The following is a 21,152-nucleotide window of genomic DNA, read 5'->3' as shown; positions in this document are numbered from 1 at the left end:
TACCACAGTTTATTCCAGGGCCCAAGCATGAATTTGTATGTCCTCTGTGCATGTGTCTGTGGCAGGAGAAAGGCAGGAATGTGGAAGACTTGAACAACTGCAGATAAAGACAAACAATTCTTAATAAGCAACAACTGGTTTCTCCTCATAGTACTTGGCTCCAAGCTTCAGGCTGTGGCTCTCAGGGAACCTTGGCTGCTCTGCACCATTTATAATATACTTTGCTGGATGGCCTCCTTCCCTTTATCTCCTTATCCCATGTTGAGTTCATTTGTCCATCTCAAACTGAAGATACTGGGGCACGTACTCTGACCAGGCCCCTGCTGTGCTTGGCACTGTGCAAACACAGCAGCTGGGCTTCTGTTCTTCAAACTCTGCAATTTGCCTTTCCTCAGCACAGCCAACGTAGACTCTGCCAGAGAGTAACTCAAGACCTAGTGAGGTAGATGTGAAACCCCCTCCTTCTCTTTCAGGAGAAGAAGAAGAAATAGTAGGCAGGGAACTTGCAGGATCACCAAGCTCTTAGCAAGTGTCTCACTAGGTCTGTAACTAGTTAAGTCAGCTGGGTAAGAAAAGGCTGGCATAATGGACATACAGACTGCTGGTATCTAGAAGATGATGGGGCAAGAAGCACATCTATGGAATAGAGCCTGTAAGGTCTAAGGGGACAGCTAGCAGTACTGTTACTATCTGCACTGTAGAACTGTTCTCAGCTCTTCCTCTTGCAGGCCACAAGGCCTTCTGGAAAGGGAAGAGGGAAGAAAAAGGACTGAGGTGGTGCTCCCAGCACCAACCTGAACTGCAGCTGATGTCTTTTCCAGCAATGCTCTCTTGCTGCACGGTCATGTTAGTTACAACTGCACAACAGGAGCTTTTTCCTGCTGAGGATATTTCTAAGGTACTCCATTTCTTGATAAACTGAAGTTTGTCTTTTCTAGGTGGCAGTGATGGCAGTGTACCAACTCCAGGGTCTGAAGTCCACATTCTCATTTAAGCTCTCATTTCTTGACTGACTGGTTGCAAACATCACCTTCTACCTGTGGACTACCTGCCATGTAGTGCTGTCTTTCACTGCCCATGCAGGCACGTAGCTCCAATACCCCTCTGGTTGCCTCCAAAGCTTTCTCCTTAACCTCACAAAAGAAAAAAATGAGCAGACTGGAACAGCTTTTAAGATCTGACAGCTGCAGCCTAAGTTGCACTGATAAATCATCTCTACTGCATTTTCTAGAGGATGGTCATGGAAGGAGTGAAGACTCTAGGTATTCTCAGCCTTCTCCCATGGAGATGACGGCTCAACAGTGGTATATAGTGGGAATTCCATTGAAGAACCTGCCAGTGAGGCTTGGAACCTCTGGTATCTATAGAGAGCTTGTCCTGCTTATTCCAGAGTAAAATAAATCTTGTTCCTGTTTCATTTTATCCAGAATGAATTAAATTAAGCAGAATCATGGCAGATTTATTCCAGAATGAAATGCATGTGTTAAACTGCTACCAGACAGCTCTGTGCACATATCAGAATTTAGAAGACTGCATCAGGTCCTTCACAAGCTCTCTAGGCCAAGGGTATTTTTTGTCTTTTGCCTTTTCTTGCCCTCTGCTGCCCCAGAAAGCTCCAAAGCTTCAGTGTGGTACAGGTAATACTGTCAAACAAGATCTTAGGCTGTTGCATTAAGTACATTGCTCACTGAAACGATACTGTATGGCCGCAAAAAGCCTGAATAGCCAACAGACCTACCAGTGTCTCAGCCCGTGCTTACTTCACTGTGCTGTTGACTTTACAGCCTCATTATATCCAAAATACCTGCCTAACCAAACTCATTAATTAATTAGCAGCATGACTGGGAAAGAGGATACTCTTGGCATAGTCAGAGATTGCTGCTTGTAGGGAAAAAAAAAAAAAGAGGAGCTACACAAAGTGAGGGACAGAATGCAGGAAAAAGAGGAAAGGACAAAAGTTGTGGAAGTTGCTAAAAGAAAGTGGATCCCTCCTCGCCCCACTTTGTGCAGGATAAAGTGCGCAGGGTCTGAATCCACAAATACGGATAATTAAGAAGTTACCCTACAGGTCAGACTCTCCAGTCTGCCTCTGACACCCACAGGAAATGTGATGCAGATTGAAAGTCTATGTGCTCATATCTTTTTTCCCTTTTTTGGCTCAGGAACTGTAATTAAGGGGAAAATCAGCCTCTTTCCTGCCTTACAGAGTATAGTGGCACAGCTGGTTTTCATCCTGGCTAGCAGGCTCTGTCCTCAGGCTACTAAGTGCTGAGTAATTTTTACCAAGCTCTGCTCACAGATAAATGATGTTCTTCTCTAAGCTGCTGCCAGGCAAAGCTATGAATACTTGATCTTTTATTCTTTTCTCATAAACTCTTAACATTGAATACTAAAAATGCAGCCAGAGATTTTTCCACTGCCATTTATTCTCAGCATGGTCACAATTGTATTACAATTACAGACACCCACTCGCTTTGCTGAAGCTCAACTGTAGTTCCTCGTTAACCTGAAGCTTCCAATTAAAAGGCTTCTTCGGTTTCATTGATAGTTTGTATATACTCCACGGACTCACTTTTTTTCTTTCCTTCCCTCCAAAACACATTCTACAAGGGCAACTGCTTTAAATAACTTCTGATTTTCTGGGAAAGCCTGATGAGTGAGTGCCAGCCTCAGAAGAAAAACCCAAGTCTGAATATGTCATTTGGGTAATTTATCACACAGCTAGAACTATAAAAATATCTGAAAGCTTTTGACTAAATGTGGCACAACTGCTAGGTAGGCAGAGCATGGGTTCAGACCAAGGGAAAGAATTTAGAAAGGTACAGCACCAGAAACCTATTACAGAATCACAGAAACATTCAGGTTGGAAAAGACCCTCAGGATCACCAAGTCCAACCAATATCCCTACTCTACAAGGTGCATCCTAAACCATATCCCCAAGCACCACATTCAAACAACTTTTTAACATGTCCAGGGTTGGTGACTCGATCACCTCCCCAGGCAGTCCATTCCAATGCCTGATTCCATTTTTCTGCAGTGTAAGAACTTACATGTCCTAAGAAACTACAAAAAACAAAAGTTAAAAATTGTATAGAAAATGATTTTTAAGATGTGTTAGTTTGAAGCTAGCTAGAATGTTTTGGTGAGAAGAACTAGACTACAGGCTGTGAAAGAGAAACAATGGTGACGTCTACTTCACTCATAGGCTTGCTGAGAGGTATAAGAGCAAGAATCCAAACATAGATAAGGTAGCCGCTCTCTGTCCGGGCTCTGGGCTCCATCTCTCTAACCTCACCTTCCATCTCTCTGATTAATCCACTTGCTTCCTGACCCCCCTTGCCGACCCTCCATTCTTCCTTGGGCACAATGTCTGGGGTAAGGTAGAGAGGAGTGGGAGAAGGTGGAAGGGCAGTTGGGAGCCCCTCCTGGGGATTCAAGTTTCTGAGAGGGATGTTGCGTTTCCATATTACCTTTTAACTACATTTCTGTCTATAGCTGTATATATTGTAAGTATCTGCTTGTATATTGTGCTAAGCTATAAATATAAGCTTCATTCAATTTCCAGAGCTGGCTGAGTCGAGTCTGGGTGATTTACAATGGGGGGGAGGGGGGTGGGTGGGTAACACCCTAAGAGTGACATCTTTTAAGATGGTATTTAAGAATACTGATCTTTGCCATACCGTTCTTCCACCTACCTCCAGCAAATAAGTCATAGTGCCAGCATGGGGAGGAGGCTGAAAACTGGTAAGAAACACCAAGGGTAATTTTAGAATCATTTCCAGCCATGCAGCATGGAACACAGAGAGCAACAGGGCTTAGAGCAGTACCTGCATGCTCACAAGAGACAGGGCAAGCTTTCCAAACAGGCTGGACTCCAAAGAGGTTTGTAAAGTGACAGACTAACAGTCTTCCAACTTCCTAAACAATCCAGTGCCTCTGAAGATCACCTTCGTAGGTGAAGAAGCTTTAGCAGTATCAGCCTCTGATGCAAGGCTATTTTCTGAGCCAGAAATGAGGAAGGAGAGAGGAACCATTCTTGAAATCAACAGCCATTTACACAACAATGATGAGCTGGAGGTAGGTTTTCTTTTCAAAAGTGAAAATCTGAACTGCTGCCTGGGTGGCTGTGGCTTTCTCCTGTATTTTATGGTTGTGGGGACAGAACTCAAGAGTGGCTTTAGCCAGAACTCTGCACACAGTATGTTTCAAAACACATCCTAACCATCACAGTGCAAGACTAACACAAAGGTGTCTTGGCCTGGCTCTGCTGCTTGGTCAGTGGTCACTGCTTAGATTTGACTTAAACTCTGTGAAAAAGTAGGATAGGCTGTGTCTGTATTTTAGTTGGGGAAGCTGGGGGAAAAGCTCTGCAGATGGATTCTGAGCCAAGTTACAGTGTTGTTTTCTCTCGCTAGTCCTCAGGATGTGGCTGGCTGTCTTCTCTGAACCCCCAGAACTCTATTTAAACATTATGCTAAAGGTATTTTGTTTTAGCTTCTAATTGTGTTTTGAGGCATTTAAACTAGATGGTAAACATCTGAAGCTCCAGGGCAGTGAATCTGTGCCATCTTTCCATTATTAACGTCTTCAGACCCAGGACTGGACTTTGGTAAGTACGTGTCAGGGCAGTGCCAGGAGATGCTGAGGCTTAACAGCGTTCCTGTTACTTAAGTGTTAGTGGGAAATGGTCCATGTTAAACATGCTTCAAGTGAAGCTTTCTTCTTAAAGCCTTGTAAAACAACCTCAATGTTGGTTAGAACACATTCACCACTGCTGACCACACAGGTTTTTATATTTAATAGAAATTAAATTAGTAGCTTAATATACACAATGTGACACTTTCCAGTCCAGTAGCTCTCCAATTCCTGCTTTCAAATCACAGAGCAAATACTGTACAAAAAAAAAAGTAACAAAGAGCAAACACTGTCACAACAATGCTGGACCAGGAAAGGCTAAGGTTACCTGGAGCTACACATGCCAAAGCATACATAATGCTGGACCTGTTGTGGTACAATCATGCATTACCAAGGGACAGATCCTCTGCTGGCTATGCACACACTGCTTGCTGCAGGACTGCAGAGCGAGCTGGTTTATCGCGCCCCATAACTGTAGTAGTAAGGTTCGTCCGGGCGGTATCCATATGCGGTGGCTGGGCGGCCAGGAACCCCTGGGGACTGACCAAATCCATCAACTCCCACACTACAAAACAAAGAGAAGAGACAAACTGTAGAGCTGTGTACTGTAGAGAAAGAGAGCTAGCTGGTGTCTCCATCTCTTTTGTCAGGCAACTTAGCCAGCCATCTTTCCCTTCTGGCTAGCATTGCTCCATCTCCTTGTCTCTTGGTAGGAAAAGAAATGCTGCAGAGAAATCAACACAAAAAAAATTCAGGTCAAACAGAAATCCCAGAAGAGACAGAAGTCTTCTATGCTTTTATGGATTTGCTGGCAAAGCACTTTACTTCTCTGAATCAGTTTCTCTCTCTGTACATTAACATATAGTTCAGAAAAGATTTCAAGCATGCTTATTGTAGAGCCCACTGGTAGCCCTGCCCTGTACTTCTGAACAAGCTGTGCTAGTTTGAGCCTAGCTAGAATATTTTGTTGAGAAGAATGATAGGCTGTGAAAAGGAAACAATGATGATGTCTACTTCACCCATAGGCTTGCTGAGATGTATAAGAACAAGAACACAAACATAGATAATGCAGAGTTTGCTCTCTGGCTTTTAGGCTGCACTTTTCTCTCTCTAACCTACCTTGCTGCCTGACTAATCCTTCTGCTTCCTAACCCCCCCTGGCCGACCCTCCAAACTCACCTTAAATGTAAGGCAAAGTCTGGGGTAAGGTAGAGGGGTGGGAAGAAGATGGAAGGGTGCTTGGGAGCCTCTCCTGGGGACTCAGGTTCCTGGGAGGGCTGTTGTGTTTCTGTATTACTTATTAACTTGTATACTTCTATCTATAGCTGTATATATTGTAAGTATCTGTACATTGTGCTAAGCTGTAAGTATAAAGCTTCATTCAATTCTGGGTGATTTTCTTAAGTGTGTGTGTGGGTAACACCCAAACCATCACACAGGCTTATTTCTTCCTTCAGTAGATGTCAGAAGCTCTGGGAAAATACCAGCTAGAAATGAGAAAGTGAGACTATCTGGCACAGTAAAGACAGTGCTCCTGGTGGAACACAAGAGTGGTGGCCAGTAGCAGAAATAATTCATCATATACTGAAAGGCCATGCCCTGATGACACACAACAATTCATTTTTCATACAGAACAGCATCTTTTACACCTAAAAAGTCCCACAGCAATGGAGATACTGAAGCACAAGAACTGTGCTGGGAAAAGTGGCACATATTTCATGCTCTACAATAACTCTTATGCAGGAGGTAGAAGGAAAATGAATATGGCCTCAGATACTGGATTACTGCCTGTTCACAGTTATGGCACTTCTTAACTTCCACTTCAGTAGCAGAACAAATGGAAAAGGATCCTGATTTATTGTCTGACTAAAGATGCATTGAAAGGAGTTGAACTTGCCCTCTGAAGACTGTCTAAACACAAAGAACCAAAGTGCTTTTGGAGTGGAGAAAAGCTGAACCTCATTACTGCCTATTACACATATGGAACATGGGTTATGCAACAGTCAAGGCTGGGAAAGAACAACCAATCCAGAAGATGTACAATGGGTGGGCCTCAGGCCCTGGCTCAGCAAAAGCTGGCACTGCTGAATTGGTTGGACTTAAAAGGCTCAGCTGAAGTGCTGGGGGACCACATTCATCACTCTGTCTCTGCAAAGACACTTTCCTCAGACTGTGCCTCTGTGAGGTCCTAGACAATGATCCTTGGTGCCTGATTTCTCAAGAAACTTGTCACTTGTGATATTCTGATAACCAGGTGAAGGTGGAAGGTTTAAGGCTAAAAGGGTAGGAGCAGACTGGCAGCAAGCCAGACTGCTAAGAAAATCATTCTGTTGTACCTGAAAGCATCTTGAGAAATGCAGTACCCTGAAACTGTTTTTCTATTTCCACATCTGCATGTTGTGTTTCAGCTGGCCACACCCCTGTCTTCAAACATAGAGCCGTAACTCTGACCTTAGAGACCCATCAGTCCCCTCAGCAGAAAGCAGCCATGGTGTTGCCTGTAGTAAAGCAAAGCTATGTGAATTCACACTTCTAGATTCACATCTTCCTCTGACCACCTATTCCTTCCTGTATCCACTCCAAAGTCTTACTGCTCTTTCTTAAGTCCATTAGCAAATGTACCACTGACCTCTGAAACATCTTCTCCAGGCCTCTCCTTTGCACTTGGCAAACAGCAGTGTTCTCATTAGCAGTCCTGAAGCCTTAATAGATCCCTGAAAGAACATATTAAAAGGAATCCTGCTACTACCTGTACCTAACTCTTGTGTCCAGCAACACCAAACCCTGCAGTCACCTTAGAGGATGGGCCCTGCTTCTACCACTGTTTTTGATTTGCAATATGCAGAGACATTAGACACACAAACTGCCTTCTCATGGGCTGGGCTCAGGTGTAGCTTTCAGAATGCAGGCCACAGAGTTCTGAACATGTCAACAAGGACCTAGCAGGAAGCCGACAAATTTAGCAGGTCAGAAAACAAACATGCTGGATAACTGCTGTAAAACAATGTCAGTTCTTTGAACGAGTTCTTAGAACAATAACTTTTTAAGAGTTCCTTTTAGTACTATGACTTAATAACATACTAAAAGAAGGTGTTGTGGGATTTGGAAGTGCTGAGTCCACTTCTGTTATGCTGCTGCAAGGGACCACAGAGACATAACACTGCAAAGAAGCAAGATCCTTTAAGCTACCTTTAAAGATTCCATTGTTCTTTTTTCACCAAAGATCCTTGAAGCATCTAAGGCTGATTTATAATTAAGAGATATTTTAACAGAAAACATTTTCCTAGGTTTACCTTTCAATGCCCCTTTTTCTTTTTTTTGTAACTATAACAGCAGTAGTTGGGAAGAAACTGGTTTTATTACTCATGTGGCAGAATAAGGGCTCTGTGCATTTCTGCTAACTATTGCAAATATCATTCTGGAATGATGTTGCTGGTGAGTGAGTAGTTGTGGGTACTGGGGATTGTGAATTCTCTATGGAGGGATGCTGAGGACTGCAAGTCAAGCTAGGAGGGGCTATGCCTTGGCTTCCAAGGAAGACAGCAGTAGCCATCCTCAGACTTATTGTGGCAGAGTGACACCACAAATATAGCATCCTGAGACACCTGTCACAAAGCAGAATGTTCTTCTTGTGGCTTCTTTTGGTGCTGCAGAATGTCAAGAACTTCAGGAGCTGGGATTGTTTAGCCTGGAGAAGAGGAGGCTCAGGAGTGACCTAATTGCTGTCTACAACTACCTGAAGGGACACTGTAGCCAGGTAGGGGTCAGTTTCTTCTCCCAGGCAACCAGCAATAGAACAAGGGGACACAGTCTCAGGTTGTGCCGGGGGAGGTATAGGCTGGATGTTAGGAGGAAGTTCTTCACAGAGAGAGTGACTGGCATTGGAATGGGCTGCCCAGGGAGGTGGTGGAGTCACCATCCCTCGAGGTGTTCAAGAAAAGACTGGATGAGGCACTTGGTGCCATGGTCTAGTTGACAGGCTAGGGCTGGGTCATAGGTTGGACTGGATGATCTTGGAGGTCTCTTCCAACCTGCCTGATTCTATGTTAGACACGATCAAAGTAAAACGTCGCTGAGACGTGGGGTGAGGTGTAATAACGACAGTGGGCCACGCGGTGGCAGTAAGTCTCTATCACTACAGGCGGAGTCATCCCAGCAAGTCCCAGTTTAGCAATCCTCATTCAAAGGACTTTAAAATGTATTTAAATTGATAATGAGAACAAGGAAAATACTGTTTCCATCACATTCTCAGCAAATAATTTCTTTTAATCTTACTTATTTAAAAAAGAAGTGTGTAATTAATTAGTTAAAGATCCCTCGAGTTTAAACTTTGAGAAGTATCGGTTATTTCCAAATGCTTTAGACATATGCTAGTGTCCTGATGAAAACTGGAAGAGATGGATCAACTGATCACTGCTTTGGAAACTTCAAAAAATAAAATTAAAAAAAAGGGACAAGAACATCACATTAAAACACCCTGATCAAATCATCACTCTCTCCTATCTAAATGTTTCTCTTAAGTAAATGGAAGGCTTGCCCATGCCTCAAAAAAAAAAAAAAAGAAGCCAGCTCCATTTTGATACATTGGTTCTCTTGCAGTGTACCAGCTTTGCCTATTTGACTGTTTACACTGGCAGTGCCTAGCAAGAAACTTGTCCTCTTAAGGAAACGCCATTGAACCCAGGAGGTAACCAAGTGGCAGGGCAACAAAACAGCAAACACCCATTTGTGGGCTGAAGTCTGACTTACTCAGGAGGCTAGCAGGCTAAAGGCAATGACTCCACCAAGTATAACCTGTGGAGGAGGCAGGGGTCCTGATGAATCCTGGCCACTTTTGCCAAGAACAGCAGAAGGGTAGAGCCAGGAAGGATGGCAGCTTTTTGGCCATAAACACCTATTGGATAACAATTGACCTAGCCTATGATTTGTGCTATGTGCTCTTAGATTTATAATAGCAATCATCTTCAAAAGTTGCTCTTAGGATAAATGCCTTATTTATGCAGCCAAGCATCAACCTGTCCTCCCAATGCTAGGGACATAGTGATGCCATCAAGGCAGCAATGCTCATCCCTGAACTGATATTTTCTTCTCCCATTAGTCATGCCTGCTCACCTATGAATTTAGCCAGAAGTGCACCCAACCCCTACAGCTGGATAGCAGGTACAGAGCACTACAAGAACTCCCCATATCAATGACTTGTGCCATGGCCTTCACCTCCAGCTGTTTATACATGCACACAGAGAGTTTGGTGCCTGCTAAGCACATTGTTCAAGCACAACTGTCTTCTTGTGCAAGGTTTATCACCAGGTCTGGAGCTGATGGAGTTAAACAGTGAAGAGCAGAGTTAATTACTGAGTGCTGCTAACCTCAGTTGCTGGTTCATTTTGAGACCCTTTAAAATATGAACTGTGTATTTTACCCCTACGCACTCTCTTAATGATTTGTTTTTTTTAGACTGAAATCACTTCCAGCCATCAGTTATACTCATGGTCTCTACACATGCACTTCTCCAAGCACAAATATTTCTTTTTCCTATTGGCCTGCCAGCCCCTGTCAGAGCAAATTTCACTTTAAACTAAATGCTATGATACTTAAAACCTCTTGGATTACTCAGGCTGCTAGTGTGATCTATGACCTTCCCCAAATGACAGCTGAACTTTCCAATTTGCTTGCACTGCTAGGGAACTGAAGAACACATGCCGAAGACAACAATGTTCTTGATGTGCATGAGCAAGGAGAAATTTCTTAACAGCTCTGCTTATTGATACTTACTCTGATTCATAATATCCAAATTGATATGCCCCCATCTAGGACCCTTACCGCAGGAAACGACAGCCAGCATCCCACCATATCCACAGAATACTTACTTAACCTCCTGCTGCCAGAACCTCAGAGATCAGATGGGCTTTGTGAAATGGCTGAGAGACCTGGCAGGCTCAGACAGGGAGCCCTTGTCCAGCAAGTCACTGCTGGGGTTCCCCTTCAGGTGTCTGTGCTGCTGAGGAGTGCCTGGTACAGGAACAGAGAGAGGCTCTTGAGCTTGGCCTGAACTATGGCAGTTAGCAACTGGCTACAGCTCGGCCACAAAGCAGGGCTGCTTTCTGTAAGCCTCAGGTGATAGACACCTGAGCTTGTCCACACCAGCGTTCACGCTGTGACTCGTGCTGGTGCTGACAAGTGGCTCCAAAATGGGTACTAATTCCTCAGGCGTCAGCAGGGCCTCAGAAGGGCCAATCCTGGCTCACTAGGAAAATTCTTGGTCAAAGCTAACCCCTTTAAGTCCTACTCGAAAGCCTCCAGTAGGATGCATGGATCTCAGAGTGATCCCAGTAAGAAACACTGTTTGGGAAACAGACCTGTGTGCTCGGGAAAGAGGCATGAAGTACTACGGCAGTAACTGTGCTGAACTGTAGGGTAACAGACTGACTTGACTGCACAGGCAAAGGTGACACAGGAAGTCTCTTCACTTTAGAGAGTGAAACATCAGTTTAGAAGTGTACACTTTAGGGTCCAAATTTCATCTTTTTCTATCCATTTCATGGTTGGTAACAGAAAACTAAAGTGGCATGAAATCACTACTCACTACAAATGAAATCCAAGCTGAATACCTGTGGAGCTTCCACCACAGCCATGATTTCAGCTACATTTCTTTTCATCCCAAATCTGTCTTAAAACACTGCCAAATCCTCCCTCTCCTTACTCTACACCAGTGTCATCTCTAACAGGCTCTCAGCTACTCACTGGAGAAATAACTTTATGATTTTATTAAATGTACTGAAAATGAAATCTATTTACTAAGTACCTAAATGTACAATTCACTATGTCCTCTGACATCAGTAAGCCCAAGCAATTGCTACTTACAACTCAACTCATCAGCGACTCTGACAAATCCTAATGAAGGAATTGCACCTGAAGTTCTCCATAGACTCAATTGAGCTGCTGAGAAGGTTCATTTACAGGCACGAGTAGGCAGCCCCTCTTCACACATCTGGCATGTCTTCTTGCTGCCACTGCTCACACCTGCAGCTATACACAATCACTCCTGAGTACCAGAGCATAGGCTTTGAACCAGAAGTTTTCTGAGCATTCTTCAGGAGTCTGACATCAGTACAGCTCACAGCAACCCTGCTGTTTACTCTGCACCTTCTCCCTCTACATACCTTAGTTTATTGCTTCTGAAACAACATTATCTTCCACCTTCCAGCCTTCCCCAGCTCACCCCAAGCAGGCATTTAGAATTCTGTCCAGTACACCCTTGAGGCACTGGTGTTTCCCTTCTGTGAAGCTACCTGTGACAGTACAACTGATAGCACACAGCACAGTCACTATTCTATATTGGACTTATAAACTCTCATGCCACAAACCTCTGTAATCCATAAAGCTCTATCAAACACCTGTGTATAACAAACAATGTTCAGAGGAAGACTGAAGGGCTTTTTTTCTCTCGGGAGGTACCTAAGCCAGAGAAGTGTCACATCAGTCTCTTATCTCCAGACATGCACAGCATTATAACCTGTACAACCAAGGTGCAGTTTGTTTTTAGTGCTTGCCAATGAGAGACATAGGAGCTTGCCAGCAGTGAAGTCTGTATTTCTTTTCCCAGGGTTTTTTTTAAAGCACTGATGAAAGGTGCTAGACTGTAGACCTGAAACAGTTGCAGTGCAGGGCAATACAATCAGATGTTAGATGCAGCAGAGACTACAGCCTTGCTAGCCCGATTAAGAGACTGGTTAGCAAATGCTGCAGCAGCCTCCCTCCTACCACAGGGAGAAGAGCATAAAGGGGTAGGGGGGAACTGGTGGCATCAAGGCTTTGACAGGCAGGAGGAATCAGGCATGGCATGCATCCAAGCGTCAGAGGTAGGAAACATTTCTGAATTCCTTCAGCTTCTAAAGTCCTCTTCAGAGACCAGCTAACCAGAACTTTTTAACCAAGGCTCAAAGCTCCTGAAGCCCATGGACAGTTTGGACTTTCTGCTGATACTGACAGCTAAACACTGGATGGCATAACCATTTTCCTAACACCAATCATGAAAGAGTGGAGGGCATCAGGAAATGGCATAAGGCTTGGCTGCCTCTCCCCTAGCTTAGAGAGTCTAGTGATTAAGAAGATGATCCTATTTACTACTATGTGCCAGCTGCCTCTGGCTTTGCTTCACTGACCATAAATTTTCTGTCCTTCTGAGTAGGAGCACAAATATGGGTTATGGAGAAACAACAAACAACTGAGAAGCCTTAGAGAAAGCAATGCTTCTTTATATAATGCCCTGTAACTGTAGATTCTCCCACTGCTGGTAATGACGTTAAACTGTAAACCACAAATCTCTAAAATTCTGTCTCCTGTGGCCCCAATTTTTTCTCCCCCACCTATGAAGCTTTTTTCCCCCATGCTTTCTGTGCCTCTAACTCAAGTGGAAGGGGAACTTTGTGGCAGGGACTGGGACTATGCTCAGTGCATCAAACACCACATCTATCTGTACATTAGCACTGAATATTCATATTCCTTAAATAGTAGTAATTTACCTGCTCAAACGATAACAAATGCCAGAATTAACCTGTGCAATCATAACTCCTGCATCATGATATGGACATGATCATGTCTCTTCTTCCACATGATCCAGCTTTCTTCAGCACATTTAATGACTTAAGAGTTTCCAGTTGCTTCTGGAGTTGGTGCCCAGTTGTATCTTGGCACAATACTAATGTTTCTGCCATTTAATTATAAACAAATGCAACTCTGACAATTGTGGAGAAATGAGCACTGTGTCTTCTGTGGCAGGCTCCAACTATGCACCAAGCAAGAAGCATGCCAAAATTCACTGGTGGGGAGACAGAATTAAAAAAAAATATATTTCCCAGCTGAATAGTAAGCAAGCACTAAACTCAAACCAAATGACCTTGCTTAGCCAAATTCAGTAAGAGCCTTGCTTGAAAGCTGTAGAGTTTGCCATCCTAGCTCTGTGAAAGCAGCCTAGGACCTGGGCTCAGTTTCTTGCTCTGTCAGTTACCTGCTGTGTGATCCTGGACAAGGTGCTCCTTTTCTCCATGACCTCAGTTTCCCATTGGGGTATTGAAAGAAAAAAACACCCCAGCCATTAAAGACAGCAAGGGACAAATTACAGTAATAAGAAGGCTCAGACTGACGTAGATAGAAAAGACTTTTGCTTATTCTGTAACACCCCTTAGGGAGGGGCGTGGGGAAAGAGCATTTTTGATGTGCTAGAAAAAGCAACCAATCCAGAATACAGCCAGGGGGCAAAACAGCCACTCACTAACTCAAGTTGTCTCCTAAAGTCATCTTGCTTCTTTGAAGGGCATCAGTTGGGCTAACTCCCCCAGCACTCCCTGACCCAAGCTCAAACCCCGGGCACACAAATTGGAGTTTCTCAGCTATTCTCTATAGAATTTGTTAAACAGTCAAGTGCACAGTCAGAGCTGGAATGAGTTCCAAATTCCCATTATATGCCTGATGGGAACATCTCCTGTGCTGCTGACTCGACAACTGGCCAAACCTACTGATTAGATACATCCATTTCTTAAAAAACTAATTAGAAATAAAACAAATAAAAAAGCCCTGAGGAGCAGGCAATAAAAAGCAAATCACTGCTTCCTCTCTCTCCTTGCACAGTTTCAAATATTTCTGTCATCTCCCTAACTTGGAGAATCTTGCCCTAAACCAATAACATGCCTGGCTTGGAATGGTTTCAAGCATCTCTTTCACTGAGCTCCAGCAATACCAGTGTTATGTTGGGCACAGAAGCTCCATCCAACAGCGTGAGCAGAGTAAGATCCTGAAGTGGCAACTTCATGGAGGTAAGTGGTGTCATTGACTAGAGCAGCTCAGGATCTGGTCCACATCTTTCATCAGAATTTCATCAGAATTCCAGTTGGGAAGTGCTTCTTGTTTCTTGTGCTAGCTTACAGAGCAGGGGCACAGTGAAAATGCACTGTGAGATAAGCACTTGAAGCAGAAATGGAAGTTTCTGGTGCCTCGCATTGAGAAGCTGGAGAATTGTTCCTTTGAATATTTACACAAGCTTCCCAAGTCCAAACATGGCAACTCAGCTCTGTGCTTTAATACAAGTGGGGAGAATGTTCCCTCTTGTGCAGAAACAACCAAAAAAAGCTGTGCCAGCAGGTTATGGGTTGACACTTGTGCTGTCTTCAGGGCACAGCACCAAGAACTGGGCAACTCCATGTGGATGAGAATCCAGATGCTGGAGGGAGGGTCAAAAAATCTGTTCTGCGTTGACTTACAGCTGCAGGCAATAAAAGCTTTCAAAGCCCTTTCTGAAAGTTAACATTACTAGGGGATTTGCAGTGTTCACTGGAGCGCACATAGCAAAGACAATATTACTGATGAATAAACTTTAAATATTTTTTTACCACTGTAGATGATTGTCCAGATTTCAACCACAGGGCTCTAGTGAAATCTTGTCAAAATCTATTTCAGATCAGTGACAATTTTGGTGTAAACCAAGCAGGAAGTAAAACTCTTACTGCTTTCTGACATTGGGCTAACACAGGATATATTAGGGAACAAATGAAATACAAAAACAGGGGCCTGGAAGTACCACTATTATATATATGTATATTAAAAAAATAAAATGTTAACTAAATTAATAGAAAAATATTTCCAGGCCAAGGACTAGGCAGTGAGTCTTGGGGAAAAAAATATAAGATGTAAACCCCAGAAGGCAAATAAACTCTAAATTTATTTATTTCTCCCCCCTCCTCATTTCATGGTTAAAAAAAGGTCTACATTTTCTAGAGGGGAGAGAAAAGGGTGGTTCAGACTTCAACAGCTGAAGCTGATAAACGGAAGATTTGTAGAGTCAAATTTTAGAATTGAAACAATTTGACCAAAAAATTTGAAATGTTAGTTTTTATACCAGAGACTTATTTGCAGCATATATTCAGTTCTGATAATAGCCATAAATGTGCAACTGATACACAGGGTTAAAAAAAACTACTCATTGTGGGTTTTGTTTTGAATCCTGTGAGCATTGCTTATCCATAGCATACAAAACACCCTTCACTTTATTACAGTTTTAAATCTTTCTTCCAGGTCTGGCCTTGCAACTGCTTGTCTTGATAAAATAGGTCACTTGAAAAAGGAAAGCTCAATAAAATGAATTACAAAACCAACAAGATTAAACTGATTGTGCTGTTTTTGTACAGTGCAGCTGAATTCTGCAAATATGCTGCTGGCTGTGGTTTGGCATTTAACAGCATGCGATCAGTGAGAAGGAGGAAATTTTATTCTCATTAACTGTTGCAGATTTACTGCAGTGAAAAAGGGCTATGTAACCTGAGAAGTGACAGAATGGAAAGATCAAAGCGGCAGTCTGGAAACTAAATAAACCTTCTGGCTACTTCCTGCAAGGAAAATTCACTCTGGCAACGTAAAACAGAGTCCAGTTAAAAACTACTCTCAGTTTTATGAGCTGTCACAGCAGCTTGAGTGGTTTGGACCAGTCAAGTTTAGAACATTATATTTCCTTGTTTTTGTCTCAGATACTTCTGTAAGCAGCTTTATAGTTTCTTTTTCTTTTTTTTTTTTAAAGAGAAAAATAAAATTGTTTTATTTCGTTTGAAATCGAGAAGGTCACAGCTAAACTCATTAAAAACCAAGCAGGTCTTCATTTGCACATTCCATTCCCATTTACTGCATTTTAATATTTTACTTTGAGATTTATAAGCAATGTACATTTGCTTTAATAACTCTTCCGCATTCTGTTCACTTATTGTTTAATATAAGTGCAAATCAGTTTACAGAGCCCAGATGGCTTGTAACTAGGGAGCCAGTCTATTCCTAGTAGCACATCTGGAGGGACTAAGAGCAGCAGACACAACGTGGGAATTAATGTTACATTTCAGAAAAGACAGGCCCAGGTTTGGGGGGACTTTTTTGGTAAGACATTCCAAAGGACTTGAGCTAACTTCTACAGTATTTTAGTATTATTTTAAAATTCTTAATAGCCACCTAAACCATGTCAGTTAAATGAGGCCAACGGCAGGTGGAATATAGTAACACAAAAAAGCAACTACCAAGAAACTGAAGAGAAGTAACTGCAAGTGAAAGAGGCCCAAGTATCCTATGTTCCGAAAGAGCTGAAGAGCATTAAAACCTCAATGCAAACTCTCTTCCTAAATGGCATGCTGAAAAAAATTGCACCTTTAAAATGTTTCCAAGCCAGCTATTTAATCTCTCAGCATACTGGGGTAATTGTTCAGAGCAATTAAACAGCTCTTACAGTCAATGAAAGAAGTGCAACGCGATCCTTCGTGATGACGGACCACACACCTTGGAGAGGTGGTGTGGTCCAGTCATCAGGGCACTGTGAGAGACGTCAGAAGAGCACTGCTCTACTCCAAGCTCTGCCACCTGACTCTGGATGAGTAACTTCTCTTCTTGTCTTTGGTTCCCTTCAGGTCTTAAGTGTTAGCTCTTTGGAGCAAGAACTGTATGCTGCACTGTGGACATTGTGTGTTCGGAGATAAAAAGGAGCGCCGGTTGGAAGCTGCTTCTGATACAGTCCAAGAACAGAATAATAACAAGTAAGCACCCAAGCACATAAAAGAAGTTGCTGAGTATGGAATATCTGATATGAGGAATATTGTCCTTATGTTGAACATTCCCATATTATGGGCAGTGCTGGGTCCTAATCCTTTAATGCTGCAGTATGCATAGATCTACACACTCTAGCAAAACAGTATTGATGAATACGGGTCACAGAAAAACTTTCTTCCTCTTGAATTATCAGAGTCCTGGTCTTCAAAAATGCCAGAGTAACTGTCCACATCTAAACAGCATAATTTGGTAAAATACATAGTAGTGACAACTCAACTGGGTTATAACATGATCAAGTTGCAGTATTTAATTTCTGTAAACATAGATCTGAGAACACAGTATGAAAAAAAGTTATAAAGTGACAACTAGAAGAAAACATGACCACTACTTACAAATCCAGGAGTAGGAAAGAGAGAACTCTAGTTTAGTACTGATATGGATATTTTAGACTAGACACAGAGAAATTCAAGCTCACATTCAAAAGCTCTTAGCAATGAAGCACTCATGTTCTGGAAGCACCACTCCCGCATTGAAGTACTGAAGGAAAACAACCACACAGTGAATTTTGATTTAGGCCATGATCCAAGATTTGAAGAAATCAAGGCAAGTCTTTCAATAAGCTATTCCCAGACTGTGATCAAATTCCTGCAAAAGGCAGCAATTCCTACTTGCTTATTATGATCTTTTGGAAGCCAGACCTTAATTCCAAGCATATGTACTGCCTGAATGGGCACTGATGAACAAAAAGAAACTTACCTGCCTGTTTTACGTGACTAGTCAGTAACTGCTGTAAGGTCCAAATGAGAAGTGTGCTTTATCTCTGTTATTATGTTAAGCCATATCAGAAGCTTAGCGAAATCCTTCTGACCACATCCAGTTTAACTTTCTTAAAACTAAACATGTAGGCAGTTAAGACAACAGAATATGATAAGAGATATGACTCTGCTACCATTCATATTTTTGTGGGATAAAAAAAAAGAACCAACCAAACAAAAAACCCCAATTAAAATAAAACCAAGCCTTTCTCTCTGGGAACTTCACTGGTTCTGGGCTTCTCTTTAAGACTTTTTCAAATTCGTTTCAGTGGGATTTACAATTTGCTAATACTGATGTGTGATAAACTAATAAAACCTGCCTACAAGGTTATAGGCCCAATTTACTAATAAAACCTAATTCGATTCTCTTGGGAAATGCAAATTAAATAGTGTCCAAATGGTTGAAGCTGAGCAGAATGCTGTGAAACATACTGCAAGGGGCAAGGGCGGGGGAGAAATGAGCCAGGTGCACACGAAGGGTGCGCAAAGAGCGAGAGGGAAGAGAAAAGAGAGAAAGCGAGAGCAAAAAAGAGAGAGAGAAAAGAGAGAAAATAAAGTTCCTTGGGTTTACTTTTAAAACAAAATGTACATAAGGAAAAGTAATGCACAGAACCACCAGAAATATCACTACATTACAATATTTCCAAATAGAAACATATAGTTATGGTAATTTCCACTATATTAGCTTTTCGTTCTGTTAATGAAGATATTTTATGCTCTCTAACATGTCCACCTCTAAGACAGGAAAGCATGATTGCCTCTTCAAAGGAGGAGGAAAGAGATGTGGATACTTTCAATTCTGCTGCAGATGACAGCATTTTTATCTAAGCTAATCTTTCTAAGTAACATGAAACAAAGTTTCTTCCGTCACTGACAGATGTGAAGGTTGCCTGAGCAGCTCACTTTTACATCTGCTAAAGCTTTAGGTTTTCACCTGCAGAGATGGCATTTAGCTTCTGAGGGGTGGGAAGAGAATGCTCAAACTTATAAATAAATTATGACTTTATTGAAAATCCAACATGTATGAGAGATGGTCCGCAGCAAGGTCACCAATTCCTCTGCTCCTCTCCTTAAGGAAGAAGGTTCTTTTTATCACCAATATACTCTGTAGGGTTTAGAGATGAAAGCAATGAAGTGATGAAATCTCAGCTTCAATGCTTGAGAAGTCAAACTTGTGACTGCTTTTAGCAAATCTAGTTGAACATAAGGATCTATATGGAAGATAGCAATAAATGCTGATGCTGGATATACATTACAGGTACAATCATTTAAAATATTGATAAACATACAGAAGGTAAGCATTTGCCATCATCTGATGCACTTCCTGTAGCTGACCAGAACAGGAGCTACTCAGCTGTGACTCACAGCTAGGAGTTCACACCACATTGCAGGAGTCAACATGAATGGAAGGCAACAGACCTAGGACTTTTGTCCATGGAAATTCACATCTGATTTTCATCAGGGTACCCAACCAAAAAAGCCTGCGGATATAACTACTCTTGCCATTCAGTGTGGACTTCTGGCACCTGAGTAGCTTAGCTAGAGACAAGCTAAGTCACAGTAACAGCCTTCCCCTAATTCCCATCAGGACTTACAGCCATATATTAAGTTACTGAAGCCCAAATCACCACAGTTTCCATCAACTGAAGACACAACAGCTTGATTATGCACGCCTGTACTTGCCAACAGACACAGCTTAACTGAAGTCAACGCATAGCAGTCTGCAAGGTCCTGGCTCCACATACTTAGATCACAAAACATCACAATGACCTGCCATGGCAACAGAAGAAATGCAGCTACAGTTCTAGGCATAAATTCAGTCAAGAGAAAAAGATGTTCCACCAAGGACAGAGACAGACAGTCACCCCATAAAACTGGTTTTGCTTGACATGCCAAACCTCACTGCTTCCTGGGAAGAAGCTTCAATCAGATCTCTGTTGAAATGAGATTGGAGTGCACACACCATGAGCAGCATAGGCACAGAAAGGCCTTGTTTCAGGGAAAGCAAAGACTGTGCAATGGCAGCTCTGCTATGTTTTGTAATGATGTTAATGGGTTTTCAATGCAGAAAATTTCCTTGAGAAGGAAAAAGGCTTTGGCTAGCTCCAGCATTCCTAACTATTAATCTTTCTAAAGCTACTGAGAGAATTTGCAAACCCTGATGAGTATATTAACAAAAAAATTGCCTTTGCACCTAAATTTTATGCTGTATCTGGTTATAGCTAGGAAAGTTTAAAAAGTGGTCTCTTCCCCAAAGGGTAGAAAAAAATGCTTTGAATAACTTTCATAAAATATTTAGCTGTTGTTACTGCATTTCTGTCTTACAGTAATTGGGCACTAGAAGGTGATTAAAATTTGATAAATGGACATAGATTCTTGGAGATGTCTTTCAGCTGGTCTTTATCCCTTACAGCTCAGACACTAAGCTGTCATCACATTAGCCAAAGGTGAGGGATTTTTTTGCTTGCTACAATCATAAAACTTTCACTCTCTATTAAGAGTTATCAGAACCAGGAGCTTCGAATACACATTTTAATAACTGATGAAAATTTCAAATCTATGCCTAATGCCCATCTGCTTCTGAAAGACAGTAAGATGATTCAAAGCTGGTAATCTAATCACAAAAGTCTTTTCCTAGCCAATGAAAAAAACCTGGATACAAGCTGTCAAAGCAGTCTCCTCAGCCATGTTATTTTCTCCTGAATGGAAAACATACCTTACAATCTGTTCGCATTCTGCTCCTAACCTTTGAGGAAAACAAGAGAGGCTGTTTATGTACTTTATCACTGCTTCTGTGCATATTACATTCTGAAGTAATTCTATTTATAGACATCATACACAGTAGTACAACGCCACTAAGAATACAGTTCAGAAAGCAGAGCTGCAAACTCTCAAGCTGTAAAATGCATGAGGTACATTAACAGAAATGAAGCATTTTTAGCTGTAACAATGCCTTTAGTCCCTAAAGTGATGGTGGCAGGATAAGAAAAATGGCAGGTTTCCAGGTCTTCACTTATGTGCTGCTTCTCCTTTATGCTGACCATCAACAGAAACAACAGTAATTCCTGCTTGCTTAGGGATGTGCCTAGAATAGCAAGCATGCAAGGAATATACAATCTGAATCTAGGG

The 21,152-nt window shown here is 42.2% G+C and overlaps 1 protein-coding gene across 3 annotated transcripts in view; it reads right to left on the bottom strand.

Annotated features, from left to right (window-relative positions):
- Window positions 1-4,775: 4,775 nt before the first annotated feature.
- The window catches only part of KIFAP3 (kinesin associated protein 3), a 72,266-nt gene continuing 55,889 nt past the window's right edge, over window positions 4,776-21,152 (bottom strand). For 2 of the 3 annotated variants that reach the window (XM_064147284.1, XM_064147285.1), the window contains exon 20: window positions 4,776-5,200. In XM_064147284.1, coding sequence (XP_064003354.1) covers window positions 5,092-5,200 — 109 coding nt within the window. In that variant the 3' untranslated portion in view covers window positions 4,776-5,091. Of the gene's footprint in view, window positions 5,201-15,504; window positions 17,746-21,152 lie in introns of those variants that run through there. The other variant, XM_064147286.1, reaches the window with a different exon arrangement.

This window comes from Pogoniulus pusillus, chromosome 8 (genome assembly GCF_015220805.1).
Source record: "Pogoniulus pusillus isolate bPogPus1 chromosome 8, bPogPus1.pri, whole genome shotgun sequence".
In the NCBI taxonomy this organism is placed as follows: Eukaryota; Metazoa; Chordata; class Aves; order Piciformes; family Lybiidae; genus Pogoniulus; species Pogoniulus pusillus.
This window is presented reverse-complemented; position numbering and strand designations above follow the sequence as displayed.